This window comes from Somniosus microcephalus, chromosome 4, assembly GCF_052327205.1.
Source record: "Somniosus microcephalus isolate GS21.2 chromosome 4, FLI_Smic_1.0, whole genome shotgun sequence".
Classification (NCBI taxonomy): Eukaryota; Metazoa; Chordata; class Chondrichthyes; order Squaliformes; family Somniosidae; genus Somniosus; species Somniosus microcephalus.
Window position 1 is genome coordinate 179,991,965 of NC_140990.1, and position 25,137 is coordinate 180,017,101.

Genomic DNA, 25,137 nt, shown 5'->3' on the forward strand with positions numbered 1-25,137 from the left:
AAATCATTAGAATAATCCAGTTGATCAGAATAAAAATCACCACGATCAAATGGAGCTAGATTGGCACCCACCTGTCGGGACTGTTGATACAGTTCAGGGTCTTAAAGAGGCTCTTGCATTGATTTGACATCACAGGGACACAGCAGTCCCCAACTGAAAAGTAAACTTTGCACCTCTGGTGACATTTGACTTTTTATAGGTGCCAAGAGTGGCCCACTGAAGGTGTGGAAAAACGGGACAGTTTCCTACTGACCCTCCAACAGCTCGAAAGGAGCCAGCAGCACGTGGCAAAGGGAAATGGGGAAGCAGTGCTCCGAAGTTACCCATCTCCACTTCAAGCCAGTGCTCCAGCATCAAATGCCTTAAGTGGTATTCTATTGAAACTGGAGATTATGATGTTAAAGTTGCACTGCTTCACTGATGGGAATTGTTCAAACAAGCTCTGATCCTGCCTGTTCATGAACAAAATTCTGTCAAAATTCAACAGCCACATTTCAGTATTAGTCACTAGAGAATGAATCATACAGTACAGAGGAGATCTTTCGGCCCATTGTGCCTGTGCCAGCTCTTTGAAAGAACTATTCAATTAGTCACATTCCTGTGCTCTTTCCTCATAGCCCTGCAATTTTTGTCCTTTTCAAGTATATATCCAATTCCCTAGTATATCCAAAGTTTTTCACCTAATGCAGCTAAGACTTTACAATGTAGCATTATATTGTAAATAAATTCTAGGGAATATAGGCCAAGGCAATCTGCCTCCTTCTCCGCAATCGGCCTACCTTCTGATTCCCCACCCCCTCATTAACCTGTGATCCGATGTCACTTCTCCCGCGATCGTCCAACGTTTCTCCACCCCGCGACCTGATCGGATGCCTTACCCCACGATCTCTCTTCTCCTCCTCCCCCCCCCCCCCCCCCCCCTCGCAAGGACAGGCAGATGTGTGGGGGTGTTAAATTTGGGAGGATCGCCACCTTTCCTGTATTACCGGTTTTCCTGACTGCTGACGGTAGGCCCCGTTCCCTCCCCGCCTGCCTGTAAATATCGGGACCTATGATTCTAAAAAACCCAAATTAGGGAACCTGCACAAGTGAGATTATTATCCAATTTGGTTTTGTATAGATGTGCGAGTACTTTTACACTTAAAATAACACTCTCAAATTTGCTTCTCCTTTTAAGTAGTCATTGATTGTATCATTTAAACAAATTTTTATTGTAATTTTCAGTTAAACTTCGAGGAATCTTTGAAAAATGAGAACCCCAGGATGGTTATCTTTGCTCAAAGAAAGTTGTTTCCATGAGCTGTTGAGCGCTGCAACACTGATGAGCTGTTTGTCAAGTTGCATCTGTCTGCAGAAGGTTAAATGGAAATTTGTAGGATTGAATACGTGATCACATTTTATAAAATGTTTGTCAACTGAAGATTTATTTTGGAATTCCTCATAGTAAGATTATGATGCTTTGAAACTGTGTTTCTCTCTTTTTCTCTTTCCTTCTCTCTCTCCTTTCTTTCCTTCTTCCTTTCCTTGCACTGAAAAAGGAACAGGTTCTTTCTACGTATGTCAGCAGTATGAAGAATATTTGTCAGTTTGGGGGAGCGAGTTCCAGATTTCCACTGTTCGTGTGAAGAAGTGCTTCCTGACATCCCCCCTGACCAATCTCTAATTTTAAGGTTATGCCCCCTTGTTCTGGACCTCCCCGCCCACCCCCCACTAGAGGAAATAGTTTCTCTCTACCCTAACAAATGCTTTAATCATCTTGAACATCTCAATTAGATCACATCTTAATCATCTTTACTCAAGGGAATACAAGCTTAGTCTATGCAACCTGTACTCATTTAACCCTTTTAGCCCCGGTATTATTCTGGTGGATCTGCGCAGCACTCCCTCAAAGACCAATTCTATCCTTTCTGCGGTGTCCAGAACTGAACGCAGTACTCCAGATGCGGTCTAACCAGTTATGCCAGGCATATGGGAGCTGAAATTGTGATGCTGGGCCTTGCCACTTGTACTGTGAGATTAATTAGAAGGAGTAAAGTAGTCAGTACTGTAAATAACTACTAGAGTAACATACTTGTTCCCAAACGCTGTTGATTTTATAAACATGGCTTGTGACTATTGCCAAAGCTGCAGAACGAGACCTCGCACTGTGCACTGCTAAGGCCACAGGTCATAAATAGTGACTTGGTAAACCAGATTTTACAGTGCAAGCTTAAAGTGTTCATTGCTATCTGGATCACTGTTTGCCTCCATTAGTCCCACTAATTTTTTAATCATTTGCTTCCCTGGATAACTATTGTGATGTAACATTGCATGGTGTTCTTCTGCAGGTGACAAGGTTCAGCTCTCCAAGAAAGAGAAAACAAAACAAAGGCGTGAGCGATGGCTTCAGAGTGAGTACCACCCAGTACATCACATTTTGGTTGAATACTAACTTGTTTAAAAGCTGTCTGTTTGATTTTACGAAACACATAGATCAAATGAGTAAACAATAGAGATGCACTGGAACTTCATTTTCTAAAGGAAATTGGGACAGCTTGTTAAGTGAATAGATGTACACCACCTTCTGGGGAGCCTTGAGGAAGGTTCTCCCAACATTCTCTGTTTGTGTAGGCTGTTCCATTTACATTTTAGAAGATTTTGAACATTAAAGGGGTGATTTAATGAGTTTGCATGACGGGCAGGGCGTGTAGAGCACCTGCTTTACATTTTGGGCAATTTTGGTGGGTGGAAAAGTGTAGGCAGTGGCAGCTTCTCAATAAGCCAGCGGGTAATGCTGCATGTCGGTAGAACGAGTTAGAAAATTACTCCTTCGAAACTCATGCACTCTTTAAAATTTACATTCAAACAATATCCGAAGAAACTCAACCTCCAGAAGGTCATCTCTGACTCTGACATTCTATCTTGCAGAGATCGAAATGATCAAACTGGCACAACAGAAGAAGAAAGCCCAAGAGAAGCGCAAAGCCACCCCTGTGGTGGGAGACCTGCAGCCACTTGCTGATGCACTGCCGGAGCTGACAGATTTGATCAGTGCTAGCAGTGTATCTGTGGCTAATAAATCAAAGAGGTACTGACTGACATGATGTGAATACACACGGGCTTGCTCATTATTTCTAGTGCAGTTTGTCTTTTGCTTACATTCCGCTTTACTCCCTTTTTAGTATGGTTTGGGTATTTATATGTCCTTTTATAATACACTGTGACATTGGCATTATGAATGAGGAAGACAAATCATTGGAACTTAGGACCAGGAGTAGGCCATTCAGCCCCTCGAGCCTGTTCCGCCATTCAGTGAGATCATGGCTGATCTGTATCTTAACTCCATTTACCTTGGCTAACAAAAATCTATCAATCTCAGTTTTGAAATTTTCAATTGACCCTCAGCAGCTTTTGGGAGAGAGCGTTCCAGATTTCCACTACCCTTTGTTTGAAGAAGTGCTTCCTGACATCACCCCTGAACAGCCTAGCTCTAATTTTAAGGTTGTGCCTCCTTGTTCTGGACTCTTCCCCCACCAGAGGAAGTCGTTTCTCACTATCTACCCTATCAAATCCTTTAATCACCTTAAACACCTCAATTAGATCAGCCCATCTTAAATCCACCACTACAGCATCCAATTGATTCTTAGATGATCCCAGGGTTTTGGACTTCACTATTTTACCCAGAAGTCTAATACATGTGTTGATCACTCTTTGCATTAAGAACTTTCCATCATTCCTATGTCCCCTTGACCTATTCCCAAAATTTAATTTAATTATTTGTGCTTGGCTTTTCCATACTGTTTACTATCTAAGACACCTCTTAAGATCATCTCTCGGGTGACTCCTTTCAAGGCTGAAAAGTCAAAATTTCTTCCCTCATCACTCAGCCCTTTAAGACCAGGGATCAGCCTTGTCACTCTTCTCTGCACTGCCTCCAATACTTGAATGTGTCCCATGTTCAGGAAGTTTAGAAAAATCCCAGAATTCCGAGAAAAGCTGCACAGGGAAAAATGGTGGCATCAGACGTGAGCACCAATGTTCCCTCTAATTTGCAGTCTAAGTGTGCGGTTCCTTTAAATTTGCTTCATGCCCGGTATCCACCAGTGACAGCAGCTAGTGAACAGCCTGCGCAGGACCTGCCGATTGGTGTGCGGCCGCGCACCTTAGGGGGAACATTGGTGAGCACAGTTCCATCGGGGAAATTATGTGCGTAGTGATGGTGAGATCCAAGCAGGGAGAGATATTCGCAGCAAAAATGATTTGCAGGATTGAATGTAGCCAGATCCTCAGAGTCAAACACTAGGAAATTGCCTGTATCTTACAACCTAAGGCAAAGTAACATGAAAAGAAAAATCTGCCAGGTTTAAGTGAACACTGAACAGAGAGAGCGGCTGAGGTTTTGAACATGGCAAAATGGAGATTTTTACTATGGTTCTGAGCTCTTAGTCACAACATTACCCCAGAAAGGGTGCACTTTTAGCGAGTTTCCAATTTTGAATTGAGCTGCAGTCTGCTAACATCGTCCTCTTTCCCCCACCCCCTTCCTCCGAGCCGCCCAAGTGACCTAGAAGTGAAGAATGACGTTGGGAAATGCAGCACCCTGGTTTGGGAGATTTATAGTATAAACAGCATTGTACCTGTATATGCTTTGTTACAGCAAGAATAAGGCCAAAGTATTTAAGGAATAAATGGAATTTCTCATCAGTTATTTTTAGGATAGTTATTAAATAAAATCCAATCCATCTTTGAGAATGATCCATTGCTTTTCATCTAGTTTAATTGGAGACATTTGCTTCATATGCATGCAGCCATGGGTTTTAGTCCCAGTGTGTATAATGATCTGTTTACAAATCTGGTAAAGAGTACCTCATGAAAACTGAATAATCTAGCTTGAGGTGGTGGGGTTTGGGGGGTGCGGGGAGATCTGGTTCTTGCAGCCAGTAGCCATATTCTTTCTGGAGCAGGGTTCGGTTCAGTTTTGATTTGTTATGGAGGAATTCATGGTGCCCTTGTTCTTCCTTCCATGGTCAAGGGAATTGTGTGGACTTTGACTCCTGAGGGTATGTCATATTACTCTTCCTCCATGTGAAAAGGGTCTGGGAATAGTAGACCTGTGTTGTAATGTGTAAACTGTGATGGGAACATTAAATATTGGTTATAATCAGTCCTAGTGTTTTATTTTGTAAGAGATGGTAGTGAAAAATCAAATTCCAGCTGTGCTGGAGCATTTTTACTGACTTCCCCATCCTAATTGAAATAAATGCAATTAATGAACTGAAGTGAAATGAAACCTGTAGTCATGGTAACAGAATTTATAGATCCTATAAAATTCTGATTGAGTTTAATTGGACAGCAGCAAGGTACAGTACTGTTAAATGAATGGGTCACAAACAATGTTTCCTAGGTGCCATTAGCCCATATTGATGGTGAAACCAAACAAATAATTATCTGTTTATACCAATATTTCTAGTTTGACCTGCTATGAGATTACTAGAGAAACTGTGCTGTATGATTCTATGATTACACATGGGTTTTTAATGTTTAACATAAAACTTGATGGAATTCCAAAATTGAAGCAGATCAAGCTGACTGCATATCCATCATGTCACAATTTAAAATCCAAATAGGCAAACTTGGTTCCCAACCATAAGTATGTAAGGAGTTTGAGTTGACCACTTGGAGCAGTGAAAGCAATTGCCCATTTCTGTCTCTCACTGGGATCTGTCTTCTGATGGCCAGTCTTGAGCACAGCAGTGGTAGTGAAAGCTGTTCATCACTTGGTGGGTATCTCACAGACAGTAGAATTCGACTGCTGTGAGCATGATGCAATAACAATGTAAGAGAATCTGATTGAGATGGCAACTGTGAAGGAGGTGCAGCTGTGGCCATGATACAGTGACTCCGAGCAAGGCACAGGGGCAGTGCAGCAGTGCTGAAAATGATATAAGAATACTGCTTACAGTTCTGTTAATGGCAGCAGACCTTGCTGTGATTCCAGCAGCAAGACTTCTCTGTGTGCTAAATAGAAGAGCTGTGTACCAAATACAAATACATTTTTACTAAAATACAAGATGTACAGGATGTTTAACAACTGTTTTTGTTTCCGAACAGTGCAAAAAAGAAACCTGAACCAACACAGTACAGTAAGATGAGGCATGCTCAGAAACGGAAACTAATGTAAGTGCTACTGTTCTATGGCATCAAAAGTTTTAAGTGCTCAAGCATTAGCTGTATGACTTCAGAATTGTTTCAGTAAATCCTTCAGCGTTATAGTGAATGTTAATCATGCAACTCTCAAATATCTGCAAATCTGGTTGATGGTTTATATAGAAAGAACATAAGAAATAGGAGGAGTAGTAGGCCATTTGGTCCTCCAAGATTGCGCTGCCATTTAATAAGATCATGGCTGATCTTATACCTCAACTCCACTTTCCTGCACTATCCCCATATCACTTGATTCCCTTAATATTCAAAAATCTATCGATCTCTGTCTTGAATATACTCAACGACTGAGCCTCCACAGCCCTCTGGGGTAGAGAATTCCAAAGATTCACCATCCTCTGAGTGAAGAAATTTCTCCTCATCTCAGTCCTAAATGGTAGATCCCTTATTCTGAGACTGTGACCCCTGGTTCGAGCCTCCCCAGCCAGGGGAAACATCCTCCCTGCATCTACCCTGTCAAGCCCTGTAAGAATTTTGTATGTTTCAATGAGATCACACCTCATTCTTATAAATTCTAGAGAATATAGGCCGAGTCTACTCAATCTCTCATAGGACAAACCCCCCATCCCAGGAACCTTCGTTGCACTCCCTCTATGGCAAGTATATTCTTCCTTCGGTAAGGAGACCAAAACTGTACACAATACTCCAGGTGTGGTCTCACCAGGGCCCTATATAATTGCAGTAAGACGTCTTTACTCTTATACTCAAATCCTCTTGTAATAAAGGCCAACATACCATTTGCTTTCCTAATTGCTTGCTGTGCCTGCATGTTAACTTTCAGTGATTCGTGTACAAGGACACCCAGGTCCCTCTATATAAAAAAAAAAAACCCAACATTTCCTAATCTCTCACCATTTAAAAAATACTCTGCTTTTCTATTTCCTACCAAAGTGGATAACTTCACATTTCTCCACATTATATTCCATTTGCTATGTTCTTGCCCACTCACTTAGCCTGTCTAAATCTCTTTGCATCCTTCTCTACTTCCTTTCCCACCTAGCTTTGTATCGTCAGCAAACGTGGATACATTACACTCGGTCCCTTCACCCAAGTCATTGATATAGATTGTAAATAGCTGAGGCCCCAGCACTGATCCTTGCGGTACCCCACTAGTTACAGCCTGCCAACTTGAAAACGACCCATTTATCCCTACTCTGTTTTGTATCTGTTAACCAATCCTCAATACATGCTAGTATATTACCCCCAATCCCATGAGCCCTAATTTTGTGTAATAACCACCTTATCGAATGTTTTGTTGAAAATCCAAATACACCACATCCACTGGTTTCCCCCTTAGCTACCCTGCTAGTTACAACCTCAAAAAACTATTAGATTTGTCAAACACTATTTCTCTTTCATAAATCCGTGTTGACTCTGCCCAATCATATTATGATTTTCTAAGTGCCCTGTTATCATGTCCCTATTAATAGATTCTAGCATTTTCCCTACTACTGATGTCAGGCTAAGTGGCCCATAGCTCTCTGCTTTCTCCCTCCTTTCTTGACTAGCTGGGTTGTATTTGCTACCTTCCAATCCGCTGGGACCGTTCTAGAAGATCAAAACCAATGCGTTCACTATCTCTGTAGCCACCTCTTTTTAAATCCTAGGATGTCGGCCATCAGGTCCAGGGGATAATACCTTTCACAACCTCAGGATGTCCCAGTCAAGGAAGTATTTGTGAAGTATAATCACTATAATAAAGTAGAGAAATATGGCAGCCATTTTGGGCACAGCAAAGTCCCACAAACAGAAGTGAGATAAACGACCAAATAATGTTTGTGATGTTGGTTGAGGGAAAAGAAATGGCCAGGACACCCGGAGAACTCCCTTGCTTTTCTCCAAATACTGCCGTGGGATCTTTTACGTCCACCTGAACACGCAGAAGGGGATTCGGTTTAACATCTTATCCAAAAGACAGTACCTACGTCAGTGTACCAATCCCTCAGTTCTATACTGGAGTGTTGGCCTGGATTTTGTGCTCAAATGTGGAGTAGGACATCAACCCACAACCTTCTGACTCCGGTGAGAGCACTACCACTGAGCCCAGCCTGACACCTATATAACTTCCAATCCATGAATTATAGTAAAACAAAAATAAGCTTGATTTGTGCATTCGCTCTGTTCATGTATTGGTCTTTTCTCCTACGCAGAACAAAATTGTGCTTGATTTGGTTTCTCAGCTTTGTCTTTACACTATCTGAATTTTAATTGAGGCTTAAACGAACAGCAGTACAGAACCTAAAATTGATGACTGGATCCCCAATTTAAGGCTTCTTAATTCAATAAATGTTTTCCTTCTCCAAGGATGCTGTGTAAGCGACTAGACGAGTATTTTGCAATTGACTTTAATTCTCTCTCTTTCCCCATCTTTCTCTCAAATAAAATATAAAAATGCAATGGAATAAGAAAAGGCTCTTGATCCTTCCTATAAACTGTATACAATTTATTCTATCCATAAATTATTTAGCTAAGTTTGAAGCATTGGCTTAATTTATTTAAAAGGTGAAAGTGATTCAGTTCTTTGATTTTACTTAGTAACATTGTGCCTTTAAAGTGAAAGGACTGCTTTATTCTCGTATAGATTTGCATATGCAATGAGGGCATGCAAAGTGTTTATATCGTCTCACAAATACAGTGATGGTGATCTTGAAACACTGATTTTGTCAGTTGGAAACAAAACTTTGGAGGCTCAGATACTCAGTCTGAAGTCGTTCTTAAAGATCGAGGGTCTATTACAGACTTCCTCATAGTATATGTGCCTGTTATACTTGGTATTCCCTGATTTTTGCCCTTCATATTAATTGTAAATCAATGTAGTTATTGTCTTCTGTAAAGCTCGATGTGGTAGCGTTTGGCACTAATATCATTTCAGTGTACAGAATACTGCAATGTGTGTCTTCTGCCAGAGAAAACTGATCATCTTCCCTGTCTACAAAGCAAACTTAACAAAATATTAAAGCAACATCATTCAACGCTGACCCATCACATTTCACAGCTAGCATTCCAATAGTCAGGACCGAGTGAGACTGGAGGCACATCAGTCCATGGAGTACTTGATCTATACTTATTTTATTAACCGTCAGTCAACCCATTTTATAACCAGATTTTTTTTTTTTTTATAAAAGAGCTGATTTAACTAAGTATTTTACTGAACGTTCATGGCATTCTGTTCCACGGATCTGCTATTTCTGTAGGGATTTTCTATTTTAATCTGTGATTAATGCTGAATCAATGATACAGTCTCAACCTCTGGTAGTGCAGTCACAGTTTAAATGAAATAGCCCATTTAGATCCACATTATCCTTGTCAAAAGAGACCAGAATTTGGCTCGTATCCACTTTTGTTGGTGTATAATACAATTATCCATTTTGTAAAAGTATACCATGGACTGTTGTATATCCTGTGTTGCCTTAAATCTTCATGAAATTCAGTCTCCCAGGAGTTCGCAAGCAGTTACAATGACTTGGATTTGTCAATTTAGATAATTTCCCCAGGCTAGTTGTTGAATATCAAACTGTGCTTTAAACCCCTGATTGTCTATGGCATTGCTCATGGTAATCTGTAAAACAAACTCACACCTACACTTAATATTGGATATTTTGTAGCTATTTCAGCAGTATCCTGAACGGCAAAACTTTGACGTCCAACGGGCCAACGTTCCCTCTAAGCTCTGCTTTGTTGTGCGCGGCCTGTTTATTTCCATGCGCGAATTTCTGCGTATGCGCGGTATTTACAATGGAAAGGTTACTGCGCAGCCGCACACGCGTGCAGCTTAGAGGGAACATTGCAGAGGACCGATTAAATCACATTCCAGATCCACTGAAGGAAGATTTAGGACGCATATTCACACTATCACATTTCTATAGCAAAAAATAAACATTTGTGCCAGTTATCTTCTCTGACCTCCTGCCAGGCACCAGACAGACACAGTTTTTACCGCAAAGTTTTCAATATGGAGCAAACATTGAAGTCAGGTGTCATAGGTTTATTAAGCATACAGTACGTGCAATACTACTTAAACATACACTTCAAGGGTCGTACTTGCAGCCACACCTGATGATGGTTGGTTGGTGATTCAAACGTGTTCCAATTCTGAGCTCAATATTTATACATTACTCTCTCGCCCTCTGACAATCCACAGGTTTCTGCATTAATTAAATATTTATATAGCGGTTAAAATACAACTCCATATAAGGAGAATCTAATTGACATAACTTGGCTATAACTTTCGTTTTCTTAACAAGCTATTTTCCCATTGGGCTAATCAGTACAACTCCTGACTTTGTTATCTTATCGAGAGTTTCACTCTTGTTCCATATAATTGCTATTCTACCAAGTGAAACCTTTAATAATAAATCGGTCTTTCTTAACATACTTTATATAAAATTATTGACTGACTGCTGCAGTTTCATGATATTTGATTCAGGTTAGTTTAATTTATATAATCCAAAAGTCTAGAGAAGAATTCAACTGGGCTGTGGAGGTAATGTGCAGATGTATTTTTTTTAACTAGAAGGATGTTATCAGATTTTCAACATTGTTTTTTGTGAGCATCCATGGCAAATTCCTCAATTATTACAGTTCCATTAACTGTTTTCAATCTTGCTACGTTGGTTGCCTGCAAAACAAATGTCTAAAATTATTAAACGTGCTCTCCTCTATTACTTTTATAATAGTTGAGCTGCAGACCAAACCTTGTCAAGTTATCATGACCACCTGCTTTCTTGTCAAACCAGTTGGCATGCCATTAATCTTGGGTGTTTTCTTCTTCTTTAGAAGATTGTGATGTGATGTGACTCCTAAAAGTACTAATGTTGTATCCACAGGCTATAGCTTGTCCATTAATTTAGTTACATTCAGAAAGGTGTCAGCTGTGTCTCAGTGGGTAGCACTTTTGCATCTGATAAGAAGGCTGTGGGTTCAAGTCTCACTCCAGAGACTTCAGCACATAATCCAGACTGACACTTGAGTGCAGTACTGAAGGAGCGCTCCGCTGCACTGTCTGAGCTGCCGCCTTTTGGATGAGGTGTTAAACTGAGGCCCTGTTTGCCCCCTCAGGTGGACGTAAAATATCTCAACACTATTTTGAACCAGAGTAGGGGAGTTCTCCCCAGTGTCCTGGCCAATATTTATCTCTCAACCAACATCACAAACAGATTATATGGTCATTATCATATTGTGGTATCTTGCTGTAACTCCACTGTGCAAATTGGCTGCCATGTTTCCTACATTACAACAGTAACCACACTTCAAAAGTACTTTATTGGCTGTAATTCCTGAGGTCATGAAAGGTGCTATATAAATGCAAGCCTTTCTTTCCTTTCTTTAAAGAAATCCAGTAGATTTATTTTTCATAACAAATTACATCTGAAATCTTTTTATTCTTTATCATCTTTCCGCTCGTGAGATGAATACTGATAGTGGCAATCTTTTTTTTAGCTTTTTCCCCTCCATTGAGATTACACTAGCAGGCCTGTAATTTTTTGGTTGATGCCTCCATTTATTTTGCATGTCAGGACTACTTGAGTTGCTGTGCAATCTTCTGGTACCTTAATGGCCATCTTATACTATCGTCCCATCAGTTGGTGCCTTAACATGGCTGTTCCCAACAGAAACTGCACTATGTAGAAATAAAGTTATCAAAGTTTATTAAGTGATGATCTTTACATAACTCGGTGCTTCTGGTATTTTGCATTGGTGTCTCTCCAAGGGTGCTGTACCTCACAGAAGTCAAGTGCACTGTGCCCCAATAGTAAGAATGTGTACAAAGGTGGTTACACTTAGATTGGCACAGTTGATATCAGGAAGCTTCTTCCTCATTTGCTCCCAGTTTGCTGCTTTGTGCAACCTCCATCCAAAGAGCTTGGACCTCCGTTTTGATGGGAGACTGGCTTTGGGCTTCTTCGCTGCACCTACAGCAGGACCGCCAAGGTGTCCTCAGTGAATGGGAGATTTTCCGCACATTCCTGTTTCCAACGACGGCAACTTCTATTAACATAGTGCTGTACACACAGGGAAAAAACACTTTTTGCACTTAGCAGTTATGCTAACCTATTCTAAAGCTAGTCAGTCTAACTCCACTGAACGCAGACCATTCGCGCAGCCCCCAAAAAATCACCTCTAAGGGTGAGTCGCAGCTACTGAAGAGCTGTTGCCATTGCTGAATTTCTCATCCCCAACCAGTTGGATAGGCACCCTGCACAATTAAAATGAGACAGAGGGGGTAGCCTTGCAAGGCTTGGTGAGGAGAGCCCTTTGCTACTATTGGGAGGCCCACCCCTGTTTGGGTGACATCGCAAGTTTGGAGCTTCAGTTTATCAACTAACATAAGTTGTGGATATGATAAGAGATCGTAATCACATAGGTGAAGCAAGAAAATTGGTTTAATATTACCTGCACATATTATAGGAAATGGACATTACACAACCAATTCATCAGCTTTTTATCTGCCCAGTGCTGATTGTACTGGCGTCAGACCCAACTGTTTTCACCATCAGCTGTCTGCTGCTGGAGGACTGCAAATTAGTGACTGCCAGTTTGAACCACATAATGCAACTACTTGTTCTCCTGAGACCAATGTACTTGTACTATACATATTTACAAGAAATTTATGATGCTTGGACTGGAGGTTTGTACATCATCAATACATAGTGAGCTTGCGGTCTTAACAATTACTTTCTTGACAAAAGTGGTATTGGCCTCCTCAGAACTGAGGATGCCAGAATATCTGGTGAACAAAATTGCAGTGATAGTCATCATGATGAGCAGCAGTTTAAGTGTTTTCCATTTTTGGGTTATACTTTCTGGCCAGTGTGGTGCTTGTTAGGGTTGCTGAAGGATTCTTGAGTGTGGGGTTATGTTGATGGCCTCTAGATTTTCCCTCTGCATATATGCATAGGAACCAGTGGATGTACAGTAGTATATTTGGATTTTCAAAAAGCATTTGATAAGGTATGACACAAGAGGTTATTACACAAAATTAGGGCTCATGGGATTGGGGGGTAATATATTAGCATGGATTGAGGATTGGTTAACAGACAGAAAAGAGCAGGAATAAATGGGTAATTTTCAGGTTGGCAGGCTGTACCACAAGGATCAGTGCTTGGGCCTCAGCTATTTACAATTTTTACCGATGACTTGGATGAGGGGACCGAGTGTCATGTATCCACGTTTGCTGACGCTAAAAAGCTAGGTGAGAAAGTAAACTGTGAGGAGGACTAAAGGAGCCTGCAAAGGGAAATAGGTAGGATAAGTGATTGGACAAGGACGTGGCAGATAAAATATAATGTGGAGAAATGTGAAGTTATCCACTTCGGTAGGAAAAATAGAAAAGCAGAGTTTTTTTAAATGGTGAGAGACTGGGAAATAGTGGTATTCAGAGGAACTGGGTGTCCTTGTACACGAATCACAAAGGTAACATGCAGGAACAGCAAGCAATTAGCCAAGCAAATGGTATGTTGGCCTTTATTACAAAGGGATTAGAGTACAAGAATGAAGAAGTCTTACTAAAGTTATGTAGGGCCTTGGTGAGACTACATCTGGAGTACTGTGTGCAGTGTTGGCTTCCTTACCTAAGGAAGGATATACTTGCCTTAGAGGGACTGAGACGGAGTTTCACCAGACTGATTCCTGGGATGAGGGGATTGTCCTATGAGGAAAGATTGAGTAGACTGTGCCTATATTCCCTAGAGTTTAGAAGAATGAGAGGTGATATCATTGAAACATAAAATTCTTAAGGGGCTTGACAAGGTAGATGCTGGGAGGATATTTCCCCTGGCTGGGGAGTCTAGAACTAGGGGTCACGGTCTCAGAATAAGGGGTCGGCCATTTATGACTGAGATGAGGAGAAATTTCTTCACTGAGGGTGGTGAATCTTAAGAATTCTGTACCTCGGGGTTGTGGATGCTCAGTTGTTGAGTGTATTCAAGACAGAGTTCAATAGTTTTTGGATGCTAAGGGAATCGAGGGATATGGGGATAGCGTGGGAAGGTGAAGTTGTGGTAGAAGATCAGCTATGATCTTATTGAATGGTGGAGCAGGCTCAAAGGGCCAAATGGCCTACTCCTGCTCTTATTATGTTCGTGTATATGCTGACATTGCACTTGTTTATTTGCGTTACAGAGAGGAAGAAGTGGCCAGATTCAAAGCTACGATTGATGATCCTGCATTTAAGGCAAACCCTTTTGCAGCAATCAGTGAGCATCTTCTCAAGAGAATGAGACAAGAGGATGAGGATCTGTAATAAGAGCTGAAACTGCACCACAAACAGATCTGGAAAATGGAGGTTTTTACCAGTGAACATTTGATTGCTGAGGAAATGCAACTAATACAGATGTTCTCACCTGACTATGTTTGCCACAACATGTGCAGAAAATGCTAACTGCCCACACTATTACTGTGTGGTGTCCCTTATGACAATAAAACTGAATTATTCTTGCACTGTCTAGCTAATGAGATAGGGCAGAATCACTTTTCAGATGAAGAGACATTGAGGATAGGCAAGTAGAAATTAAGCTCAATACTGGTATGTACTACAAGAATTTTTATTTGGGGATTTTACAAAATGTTTTTGGTTATTTAAAAAAATATATAATAAAGGTTGGATGAATCTCACAGCTCCTTATTTGTTGCCTCAACTGCCTATTTCTACATTCACAGCTTATTTCTGATTACTTCGTCTCGCACAAACTCAGTTATCTAGTCATATTGATTTGCAGGGCTAATGGTGCACTTTTTGCCATGGCAGATTTTCTTCAAGTGAAACCAATATGCTACTACCTAGGTAAGTTTTTTTTTTCATCTTTGCAAACTGACACCTTAAATATTGTCCACCTGTGAAGCAAACTTTAATGCATGGTCATTGTAATAGAGCCACCTGGTGGACTACTGATGTATATAATAATAAAGCCATGTGCAGTACAGTTCTTACTGGAAGCCATGTTGCGCTGTTTGTGTGTGTGTGTATATAATATACTCTGTCTCAAGATACCACAGAACTGCCGATGAGGATGCAATTGCAGATTCTCTAGCTGAAATTTTTGTTGGGAGGATAATCCTGCCAACTGACGGAGGTTAGAGGTTCTTCATTTTGCAGAAAAACTTAAAAATCTGAGGTAAATTTTGAGCACACATGGCTGAACTGTCGACGTTGCCAGAGCCCAGATGGCCGCGCCTATGGGAATAATAGGGCGCTTGGGTGAGTTCCATCGTGATGTTTTTCACCGTGAACAGTGTTGTTGAAATCCCCGATGATGTAAACCGTAACCGGGTGGTTTTAGAAAGGAAACAGGGTTTTTTTTTTTGACGGAAGCAGGCCTCAAGGTGTACGAAACCCTGAAAAATGTGCTTGTTCCCGCTAAGCCGAAGGACGCGCCACTGAAGGAAATCCTAACCAAGTTAAAATAACACTACAGTCCTGAGCCCCTGGAAATTGCTGAAAGTTAGCGTTTTGGAAAGCGTGATAATTAAATGACGAGGGTATCGGTGCGTGCATTGTAGCCTTAAAGCTATTCATTCACTCATTTTGGAAACTTTCAGGACCGAGCTTTGCGTGACCACTTTGTTTGTGGGTTGAAAAATGAACGTATCAGAAGTAAATTGTTGACAACCCCTAACTTGACTTTTGACTTAGCTTGTCAGACAGCTATGTCGATGGATATGGCTGACTGATACGAGAGTTCTGCGCCATTTCATCAGACAACCGAGGTGAATCGGCTGTAGGCTAAAAGTAAAAGGCAGTTGGGCCCCAAGGCCTCAGCTACTGGCCAAGGTAACAGTGCATTGAAATAGTGCTATCGGTTGGGACAACACATTGCTTAAAGCTGTCCATATGTGAAGGCAGAGTGTTTCAACTGCAAGAAAACTGGGCATCTTGCGAAGGCGTGCCGACTGAAGAGTAAACCGACTGGCAATGCTAGAAGTAGATATCACCCTACATACTGTTGAAGAGAAGCAGCAGGACGAGGCGTTTCTGGAGATTCACGTCATCAGGAGCACGAAGGTATCCAACAGCGATTTGCGAGGTATCGTCATCCAAGTAGATGTCGCAGGTACCAGGATACCCATGGAAATCGACACTGGTGCATCCGTGAGATTAGTACCGGAATCACTATATCGCGACAAGTTGCATGATTATCGACTAGAGAAATCGAAGGTAGAGCTGCGAGGCTACTCAGTGTCACCATACCAGTGAAATACAAGGATTATTGTTGGAGCTTGCCTCTCATAGTAGTGGCAGGAGACAAGCTGCCTTGATCGGTAGAAATTGGTTGGGATCACTGAAGCTGGATTGGAACGAGATTTTTTGTGTGGAAGCGAAATTTGTATCGAAAGATGATGTCATCAAGCAGTATCCGAAGGGGAAGCGAAACGGGCAGTCCAATCCAAGAATTCAAGGCAAGTGCAGAAGGACGCAAGACCAGTTTACTGCAAGCTATGTCCTGTACCATACGCACTCGAGAAAGTTGAGCAAGAACTCAAAAGACTAGAAACTGGGAACATTATCTCGGGTAGATCTGAGTAATTGGGCTACACCCATTGTTGTTGTACCTGAGTCAGATGGTATGGTAAGGTTATGTGGTGATTATAAGGTAACCGGAAACCAGGTTCTAGAGTGTAATCTACCCAATACGTTGCCGAATGTGGAAGATTTGTTCACAACGCTGACAGGTGGCCAGATCTTTTCGAAGTTAGATCTAACAAACGCCTACCTACAACTTGAGTTAGATGAAGAATCCAAGTCATGCTTGACTATAAGCACTCACCGAGGCCTATATCAGTTCAATAGGCAACCATTTGGAGTGCCTTCTGCACCCAACATATTCCAAGGGGTGATGAACCAAATTTTGCAAGGGATTGAAGGGTAGTGTTATTTGGATGACATACTCATTTCAGCACCAAACAGGCAAATTCATGATGAGGTGTTGAATGAAGTGCTCAAATGGCTAGAGAAGCACGGAGTACGAGTGACGACTCGCAACTCAGTGGAGCACTTAGTGCACAGAGTAGACAAAGATGGTTTACATCCAACCAAGGGAAAGCTGGATGCAATCAGAAATGCACCCACTCCCAAGAATGTCTCTGAACTTAGATAATTTTTTCGGTCTTTTGAATTATGGAAAGTTCCTCCCAAACTTGACTACATTGTTACATCCACTGAATGAGCTGTTGAGAAAACAGGTCCCTTGGAAGTGGTTAAAAGAATGCGACACCATGTTAGAGAGTACCATGTTAGTTCACTATGATGTATCTAAGGAGATCAAGCTAGCGTGTGACGCCTCTCCGTAAGGAGTTGGGGCAGTGATCTCTCATGTACTAGATAGTGGGGAGGAGAGACCAATTGCTTTTGCTTCACTCACTCAGTGCCAGTGAGTGGAATTATGCGCAGATCGAAAGGGAAGCTTTGTCATTGATTTTTGGGGTCAAGACGTTTCACAAATACTTGTTTGGTCGTAAGTTTACCATAGTTACTGACCATAAGCCCCTGACAGCAATCCTCCATCCAAAGTTCCCAGTTCCAACCTTAGCTGCAGCCCGAATGTAGAGATGGGCTTTATTTATGACATTGAGTACAGACGATCAGCTGATCACAGTAATGTTAATGCTATGTCCAGGTTGCCATCCCCATCACAAGTTATACCCAATAAGGAAGAAGTGTTCTATTTCTCATACATTGATGAACTGCCGGTCACAGCTGAAAAGATTGGTAGGGCAACGAAACATGACCCAATTATGTCAAAGGTGTATGGTTATATAGCAAATGGATGGCCAAACCAGGTATCAAAGGAAGATATCCATTCATACGTCGTTCGTAGGAATGAATTGTCAAAGATTATATCATGCGGGGGGAACAAGAGTGGTTATCCCAAATAGGTTTAGGTCTAAATTGTTAGGAGATTTTCATGACCAGCACCTGAGAAAGTGCTTGACCAAGAACTTTACATGCAGTTACTTATGGTGGCCAGGTTTAGATAAAGAGATAGAGTACATAGTCAGTCAGTGTACAACATGTCAATCGGTGAGCAAGCAACCACCATCAGTACCATTACAGCCATGGAAATGGCCTCCTAGAGTGTGGCAACAGTTACATGTAGATTTTGTTGAGCTATTGTTCATAGTGATAGTCACTTGAAGAGGTAGAGGTGTTTCCGATGCAGATAATAACAAGCAAAACACTAGACAATTTGCGAAGATTGTTTTCTTCATACGGCCTCACAGAAGAAATTGAGTCTGGTAATGAGCCACAATTTTGTTCAAAAGAGTTCACACAGTTCATGAGCAGAAACGGTGTGAAACATACCAAAGTTCCACCGTACCATCCTGTTTCAAATGGTGCAACAGAGCGCATAGTACAAATTGTCAAACGTGCCCTTATCAAGCAGATGTTGGATCCAAATCCAAAGAAATGTCAGTTGTTGTTGGACCACAAACTGGCAAATTTCTGATTACCTATCAGAATACTTCTTATACCACTGCTGGTAGAAAATCAGCAGAGTTTCTCAAATGACGGCCACGAACCAGGTTCTCGTTGTTAAAGCCAAACTTGGCACAGTCCGTAGAAGAGAAACAATCAAGGCAGAAAGTGAGTCATGATAAAGGTGGAGTTAAAGAGAGAAGTGTGAAGTTGAACCAGAAGGTTAGAGTGAAGAACCATCCCCATAAATGGTTAAAGTGGTTACCAGGAAGAGTAGTGAAGATATGTGTCCCTCGCACATATTTGGTCATGATGTTTGATCATGGAAAGGTTAGGTTTGTTCAGATTGATCATATCTTACCTACAGATGTGGAAGGAGTTGAAAGCTGGAATGATACAATTTATTCTGATGAGTCAGATAGTCTTGTTATAAGGAGAGTACCAGTAGCAAATCCTACATTAGATGTACCAGAAACAAGTCCAAAACAAAGTCAGAATTTAAGTCTGAGCCCAAGGTCAGGCAGAAAAATGGTCAAAGTGCAGAAAGTCCAAATGTAGATCAAGGTCAGCCCTTGGAGAAAAGTTCTCTGCAGGCTCAGTCTAGAATGAGTCAAAGTTCTACAACAAGATCTGAAAGTTCTGTTCAAGAAAGAAGGTATCCTCTTCGAAAGAAGGTATCCTCTTGTAAATATGGAAAATAAGTTCATATCTTTTGTTTGTGTTACAGAATTCGATAGTAGAATTTGGAAACATAAAATGGGTTCCATTTGAGCAATGTATACCAAGAGTTGTGTATACCATGCAAGTCATGTACAATGATTATTTGCTATGATTAACTTCTTCAATAAGGAGGGAGAAGTATAATAGAGCCACCTGGTAGACTACTGATGTATATAATAATGTCACGTGCAGTACAGTTCTTAACGGAAGGTGTGTGTGTGTGCGTGCATTCTCAAGATACCACACTCATGGCATCACTGACTGAGTCCTGGGAGCAGGGCACCAACTCCTCTCGGCCTGGGAGTGCTTCATTACAAAGGGACCTAAAGAAGGAAGAGTAAAATTGACATGGGCAGAAAGGAAACTGGATTTAGTTTTGAAAGTGTATGCATTGTTGTACATTTGTCTTCTATAGAGATGCCGACTTCACCGCGTGGGTTATTACAATAAGCATGATTTTGTGAAAACCACAGGTGCACAGCATACTTTGGAGATGAGATGAAAATACTTTGGATCTTTGGAGTTAGAGCTGCTTCAAAGCAGTAAGTACCAAATAGCAGTTTGGGTAGAGGGGAGTAAGAAGAGACAATCGGGGTAATTGTAACCTATCCCGCCCAGCGCTAAACTGGTGGGATTGCTCGGCTACCCTTCGCCCACCAGGCGAATTAGGTTAAAATGACCCCCAATGGGTGAAAAGGAGGAATAGCGGTAATGGAGAAATGGGTTATTTTTTCATTGTCCCATCTTGGAGTGAAGTACAAGCAATGTACAATTTACCTTGGAGTAACTCCCAATATTACCAACTGAAATGAGAAATGCTCTACGCAAAGACTGTCGTGCGTTTTTTGTGAAATATTGTCCTTGACACAATGATGCCTCTGGAAGAAATGTCAAAAGGTGAGCAAGTTGAAGCTGGTCATTCTGCTGCTGTTCAGGGAGAGCCACCAAAAGTATTGATGCTCTCAAGTTGAGAGTAATTGCTGCCAAGTACAAAATGCTGTAAATTACATGTTAACTGTGTATCTCAGCTAACAGTTTTTGCCAAGAATCTGTCCATGCCTGTGTCTCCGAAGGGATAGTTATGTACCTCTACCTTTGTTAATTGTTGGGTTGACCACACATTCTGTGGAATCAAAGCTGAAGACGGTCTCTCAGTATTTACAGAACTGCTTCTTTGGTTGGGAGAGAGCACTCAGAAAATCAAATTTATTATTTTTGCTTGAAATTATATTGAGGTTTAATGTATCTTTGGAAATAATGCTGAAATTCTACTTCCCATTACATACGTCTATTGAGAACAGAGTACTGTTTTGTCCTTGGAGCTTTAAGAGAGTAAAAAATTCATGCATAATTTTAGCAAAGTTTAATTTAGTAATGCCACCTATCAGATGGCAGAGATTAGGTTGTAGAATACATTGCACTGCGTTCTCCTGCTGACCAAAGAACACCTGGCAAAGTTAGATCCAATTCTGCATCTGCAAAGGCACCTCTTGGGTTAATATCCAAAGGGTTTTTCTTGACAATATTTCCAAGGCAGCATTCATGCATTCACTAACCATTATTATTTTTGATCTGACAGTTCAAGCTGACATCACTTTGGTATGGCTGTAACCTAAGTTGGCTTTAATATTTCGTCAGAGTTTCCTCCCTCTAGTTTTTGTACTATTTTGGTACAGTTTATCTGTATTGAAGGTTGAATGAATGAGGAGCAAGGTCAAAAAATCTCTGATCACTTGAGTTAAGGTATAAATGCAACCGTGATCCAGTTGCACAGCATGACTGCTTATTTGTTTTGTTGATACTTTGTGCTCGTCATGGTTGGGGAATGAAACACTTTTAGCACCCAGTGTTACAGCTAAAATGGAGTTAAGGTTCCCTCGACTTTGTTCTGATAATGTGCCTACACCTTAACCCTAGCTCTGAAGAATACCCAAGTTCTTTTACCACACTAGTCATCCTTATTACTTGTGTGGTGCCAAATTGTTGGCACTTTTATGCTGTGTCACTGATTTAAGGATGCATTTAGACATTGCTTCAAATAATGAGAATGAATTGTTGCCCATTTCTTTTGGGTTTGGGGAACCAATTACATTGGCTGTTCTGAAACCCAATCTTGCTTCCTGGGTTTCAAATCAACCTGAAATTTATTGATGTCATCACTAAAAAAACAGATTATCTGGCCATTATCACATTGCTGTTTGTGGGATCCTGCTGTGCACACAATGTTTACAGCATTTCCTACATTACAACAGTGACTGCACTTCAAAAGTACTTCATTGGCTGTAAGACGCTTTGGGACATCCTGAGGCCGTGAAAGGTGCTATATAAATGCATGTCTTTTTTTTAATATTCATGGCATCAGGTTGTTTTTTAGGTGTTGCTTGAGGGATAAATGTTTGCAACATGGGGGTTAACTTCCCTGCTTTTCTTTGAATAGTGCTGTGGGATCTTTTACATCCACCATTCATCTGAAAGGCAGCACTCCGTCAGCACTGCACTGAAGTGTCAGTCTGAATTATGTGTTTAAGTCTCTGGAGTGAGACTTGAACCCACAACCTTCTGACTCGGAGGTGAAAGTGTTACCCGCTGAGCCACGGCTGATGATGTGCAGTTATGTCATGCCACTTGGTGTGCATGGGGAAGTAATAGTTTACAAATAAGGTAAAGCATTTTATATATTTTCCCTAGGAGGACCATCTAATTGGGTATAAAAATAATCTTCTCTGCCCTGCTGCCAAAGTTCCAGGTGTAGCCTCCGTTCACTCTGCACTATTGGATCCAAACTGCAGGAGACTGCTTACACTGCGATCTAGAATCGACGTGGTACAGGTTTTGGATTTCCAGCTGCTGAGGCTTACACTTAAGTTCTAGTGCAATTGCTCTCAGATAATCTCTGTCCTTGTTTACACACCAGTTGAAGTGAAGTTGCAGTTTCTGCTTTGCTGTGCTAAAGTTGGTATGTAAAGGAATCCTAAAACTCCTGCAAAAATATCCACTTGGCTTTCAGCCAGTAGACCAAATTTCATTGTCAACCTGAACTGGATTATAATGCAGACCTACAGGTAAATATGCTAATTCATTTTGCCACCGCATTAAAGGACTTAATGTCCGTAATCCCACTCCACCAGAGGCAGAGCAGGAATTGTGCCCCGCCAGCGACCTGACAGGCTCCAGTGGACCTTACCTACACTGCTCCACTGTAAGGCACACCAGCATCTTGCCGGTTTCCAGTATGTTGGGAGAAGAGGAGACATGAGCTGTGAGAATTCTGGTGGATGATGCCTCAGCGAGCCATGCCTTCTTTGCATCAGGTATCCAGGGGGCAAATGAAATTTTTCAGGGTGGAGACCTGGCTTCACCTGGTCATACCCCATTTTCTGTCCTTGCCCAGGCCCGAGGAAATTCAGGGTTGGATATCCACACCTTCACCTAAATATTGGGCCTGAATTTGCGGTCGGAGGCTTCCCACAGGGTGATGGTCCTGGAGGTTCGTAGACTCGCGCTCCTGGGCTTGCAGGCGTATGTATGCGTAAAGGCCCACGTATCCCAAGGGTGCATGCGGTTCACAAGCACTCTGTGATCACATGGGCCAGGCCAATAAATCAATAAGGGGATCCCCATTATGCTTATGGGGATTCTATTTACATACGGAATCCCCATAAGCATGAATAGGAAACCCCCAAAAAAAACACTTACGCACCAGTTAAATAAATAAAAAAATCATTACATGTTCAAAATTTATTAAAATACAATGTAATTAAACATTTAAAACAAAACTTAAATTTTCTGAACAATAAATTTAAACATTTTAAAGGGGCTAAAAATAACCTAACTAATTTTAAAGTTTTTTAATGCTTAAATAATTTGTTATTTTAATATTTAATTAAACTCTTACGCTGGTAAAAGAAGGCCCTATGCCTGCCTTTACCAGGCCTAAGAGTTTCACAGGCATTTACTGGGCAGTAGTTGGGCAAATAGCCCAACTCTCCGCCAGCGAATGTCCATTTCCCGGGGAGGCGGTGGATCTGTCGAGCTGAAGTGTGACTGATCAAGTTCTGGGTTTTCGTGCATGCACATCGCATGTGGACACCCAGAACTTGCGGGGCATTTACGGCTGTGTACGCGATCATAGGCCCCGGAAAATCCGGTCAAATGTAATCGTACACAACAATTATATTCCAATCAAACATAGAACTGTATTATTTTCCCTATCTCTTCTGTCCTCAAAACAGGATCCACTGTCATAGAACACCTGTACAGTTACTTTCAGATTTTCCAGGAATGGTTTGACGCTTGAGAGAAGCAGACCAGTAATTTACTTCAGGGAGAAAATACTTTTGAAACCGAGATGATGATCATTCCAAAAGATTGTAACACCATTTGAAGAGGTTCATTTTTTTGTTTCGGGATAATAATTGGTGAATTGGAGCCTCAAATTTTGTTTTGTTAGAATTATTTTTAGTGTGCAATGTAGTTTTTTAACCCCTCCTAGTTGGAAAATTGATATAGCAACTTTTGATTTGTGATGTATGGGGGGAAACTGGAAGATGAGGCCTTTTTCTGACCTTCAACTGTATTCTAGTATCTTTTTCTAACTCTACACGAATTTATGTATCCTCCCTCTGTGCTTGTCTTCGGGTAGTCTGACCTTTCTTGCTCCTCAGTTCAATTGTATGACTGCCTCTGTATGACTGCCTCAGTTCTATAGAGAATCTAACCGTGTAGCCTTGCATAGTATACATAGCTTTAAAGTAGAGCAAAATAAGCTGTTTGAATGTGATCTTTTAAAACCAATACTTCCCTGAGGGAAAATGCAACTCATTTTCCTTCAATGAGCTGGTAACTAATTAGTGAAAACTTAGTTATCTAATACTATTAATTTATTTCTCAATTATTTGTGTGTGAATTACATAAATGACAGCATATATCAATTTGCAAGGAAATTGTAAACTCTATTTCACACTGGTTTCTTAAACAACCTCAGCTTTTTTTTCCAAATTTGTGTGTGGCTGATGTGTTCTTAGGGAATGGAATAATTCTTCATTACAAAAAATCTCTATACCCATAAGGTGCAAACCAAGGTTACTAATGGGAAGAATCACTATGACGAGATTATCTGAGTTGACTCTGGCTCAGAATGTCACCCTGCAGCTTTCTTTCCTGTGACATACTTGTAGTGCTTCCTCTGGGCTACTTGTTGGCTCTATGGCGAGATAAAAGTTCAAACCGGCTGCAGCCCATGCCAGAAAAGTTCCTCTTGGTCTTTTGCGTCAGCCTTTAGAATCGTTTCCAACAGACTTCACCTTCTGTTTGTAAATTTGACTTTTCTTATAATATGTTGACAGTCCTATGCAGAACTTTTGAGTGTTATTTAATATGTCCTCACCCAGGTCTAATCATTGCTCCAAGTCTGTGTCTGTTCTATCAAGACGACTCTAAATACAATCAGCATCTATTCTCAAAACACAGCTTGAAACGTGCACAGTATCAGTATGGTGCTTTCTCTTGTTATGTGCTCAGGATAAGAAAAGACCATCAGGCCTATATGTCCTTGCCATACTTCTTACTGAACTCCTCCTCATGTCCCAACTCGTCCTTCCCTTCCTCCCCCAATGTCCTGGGAGAGGCTTAAAATACCTCGGGTGACCAGTAGGTACCAACCCAACTTGCTGGTCATTACTACCCAAAATCTTTATTTTGTAACGTGTTTCTAAGGTCTGATGAAAGGTCATCAACCTGAAACATTAACCCTACCTCTCGCCACAAATGCTGCCTGACCTGCTGAGTGTTTCTAGCATTTTCTG

At 41.2% G+C, this 25,137-nt stretch overlaps 1 protein-coding gene across 1 annotated transcript in view; it reads left to right on the plus strand.

Annotated features, from left to right (window-relative positions):
* The window catches only part of LOC147120038 (ribosome biogenesis protein SLX9 homolog), a 94,574-nt gene extending 79,754 nt beyond the window's left edge, over nt 1-14,820 (plus strand). The window contains exons 2-5 of the mRNA XM_085985542.1: nt 2,328-2,390; nt 2,908-3,067; nt 6,091-6,156; nt 14,323-14,820. Of these exons, the coding sequence (XP_085841668.1) occupies nt 2,328-2,390; nt 2,908-3,067; nt 6,091-6,156; nt 14,323-14,443 (410 nt within the window). The 3' untranslated portion in view covers nt 14,444-14,820. The remainder of the gene's footprint in view (nt 1-2,327; nt 2,391-2,907; nt 3,068-6,090; nt 6,157-14,322) is intronic.
* The last annotated feature ends 10,317 nt before the right edge of the window (nt 14,821-25,137 follow it).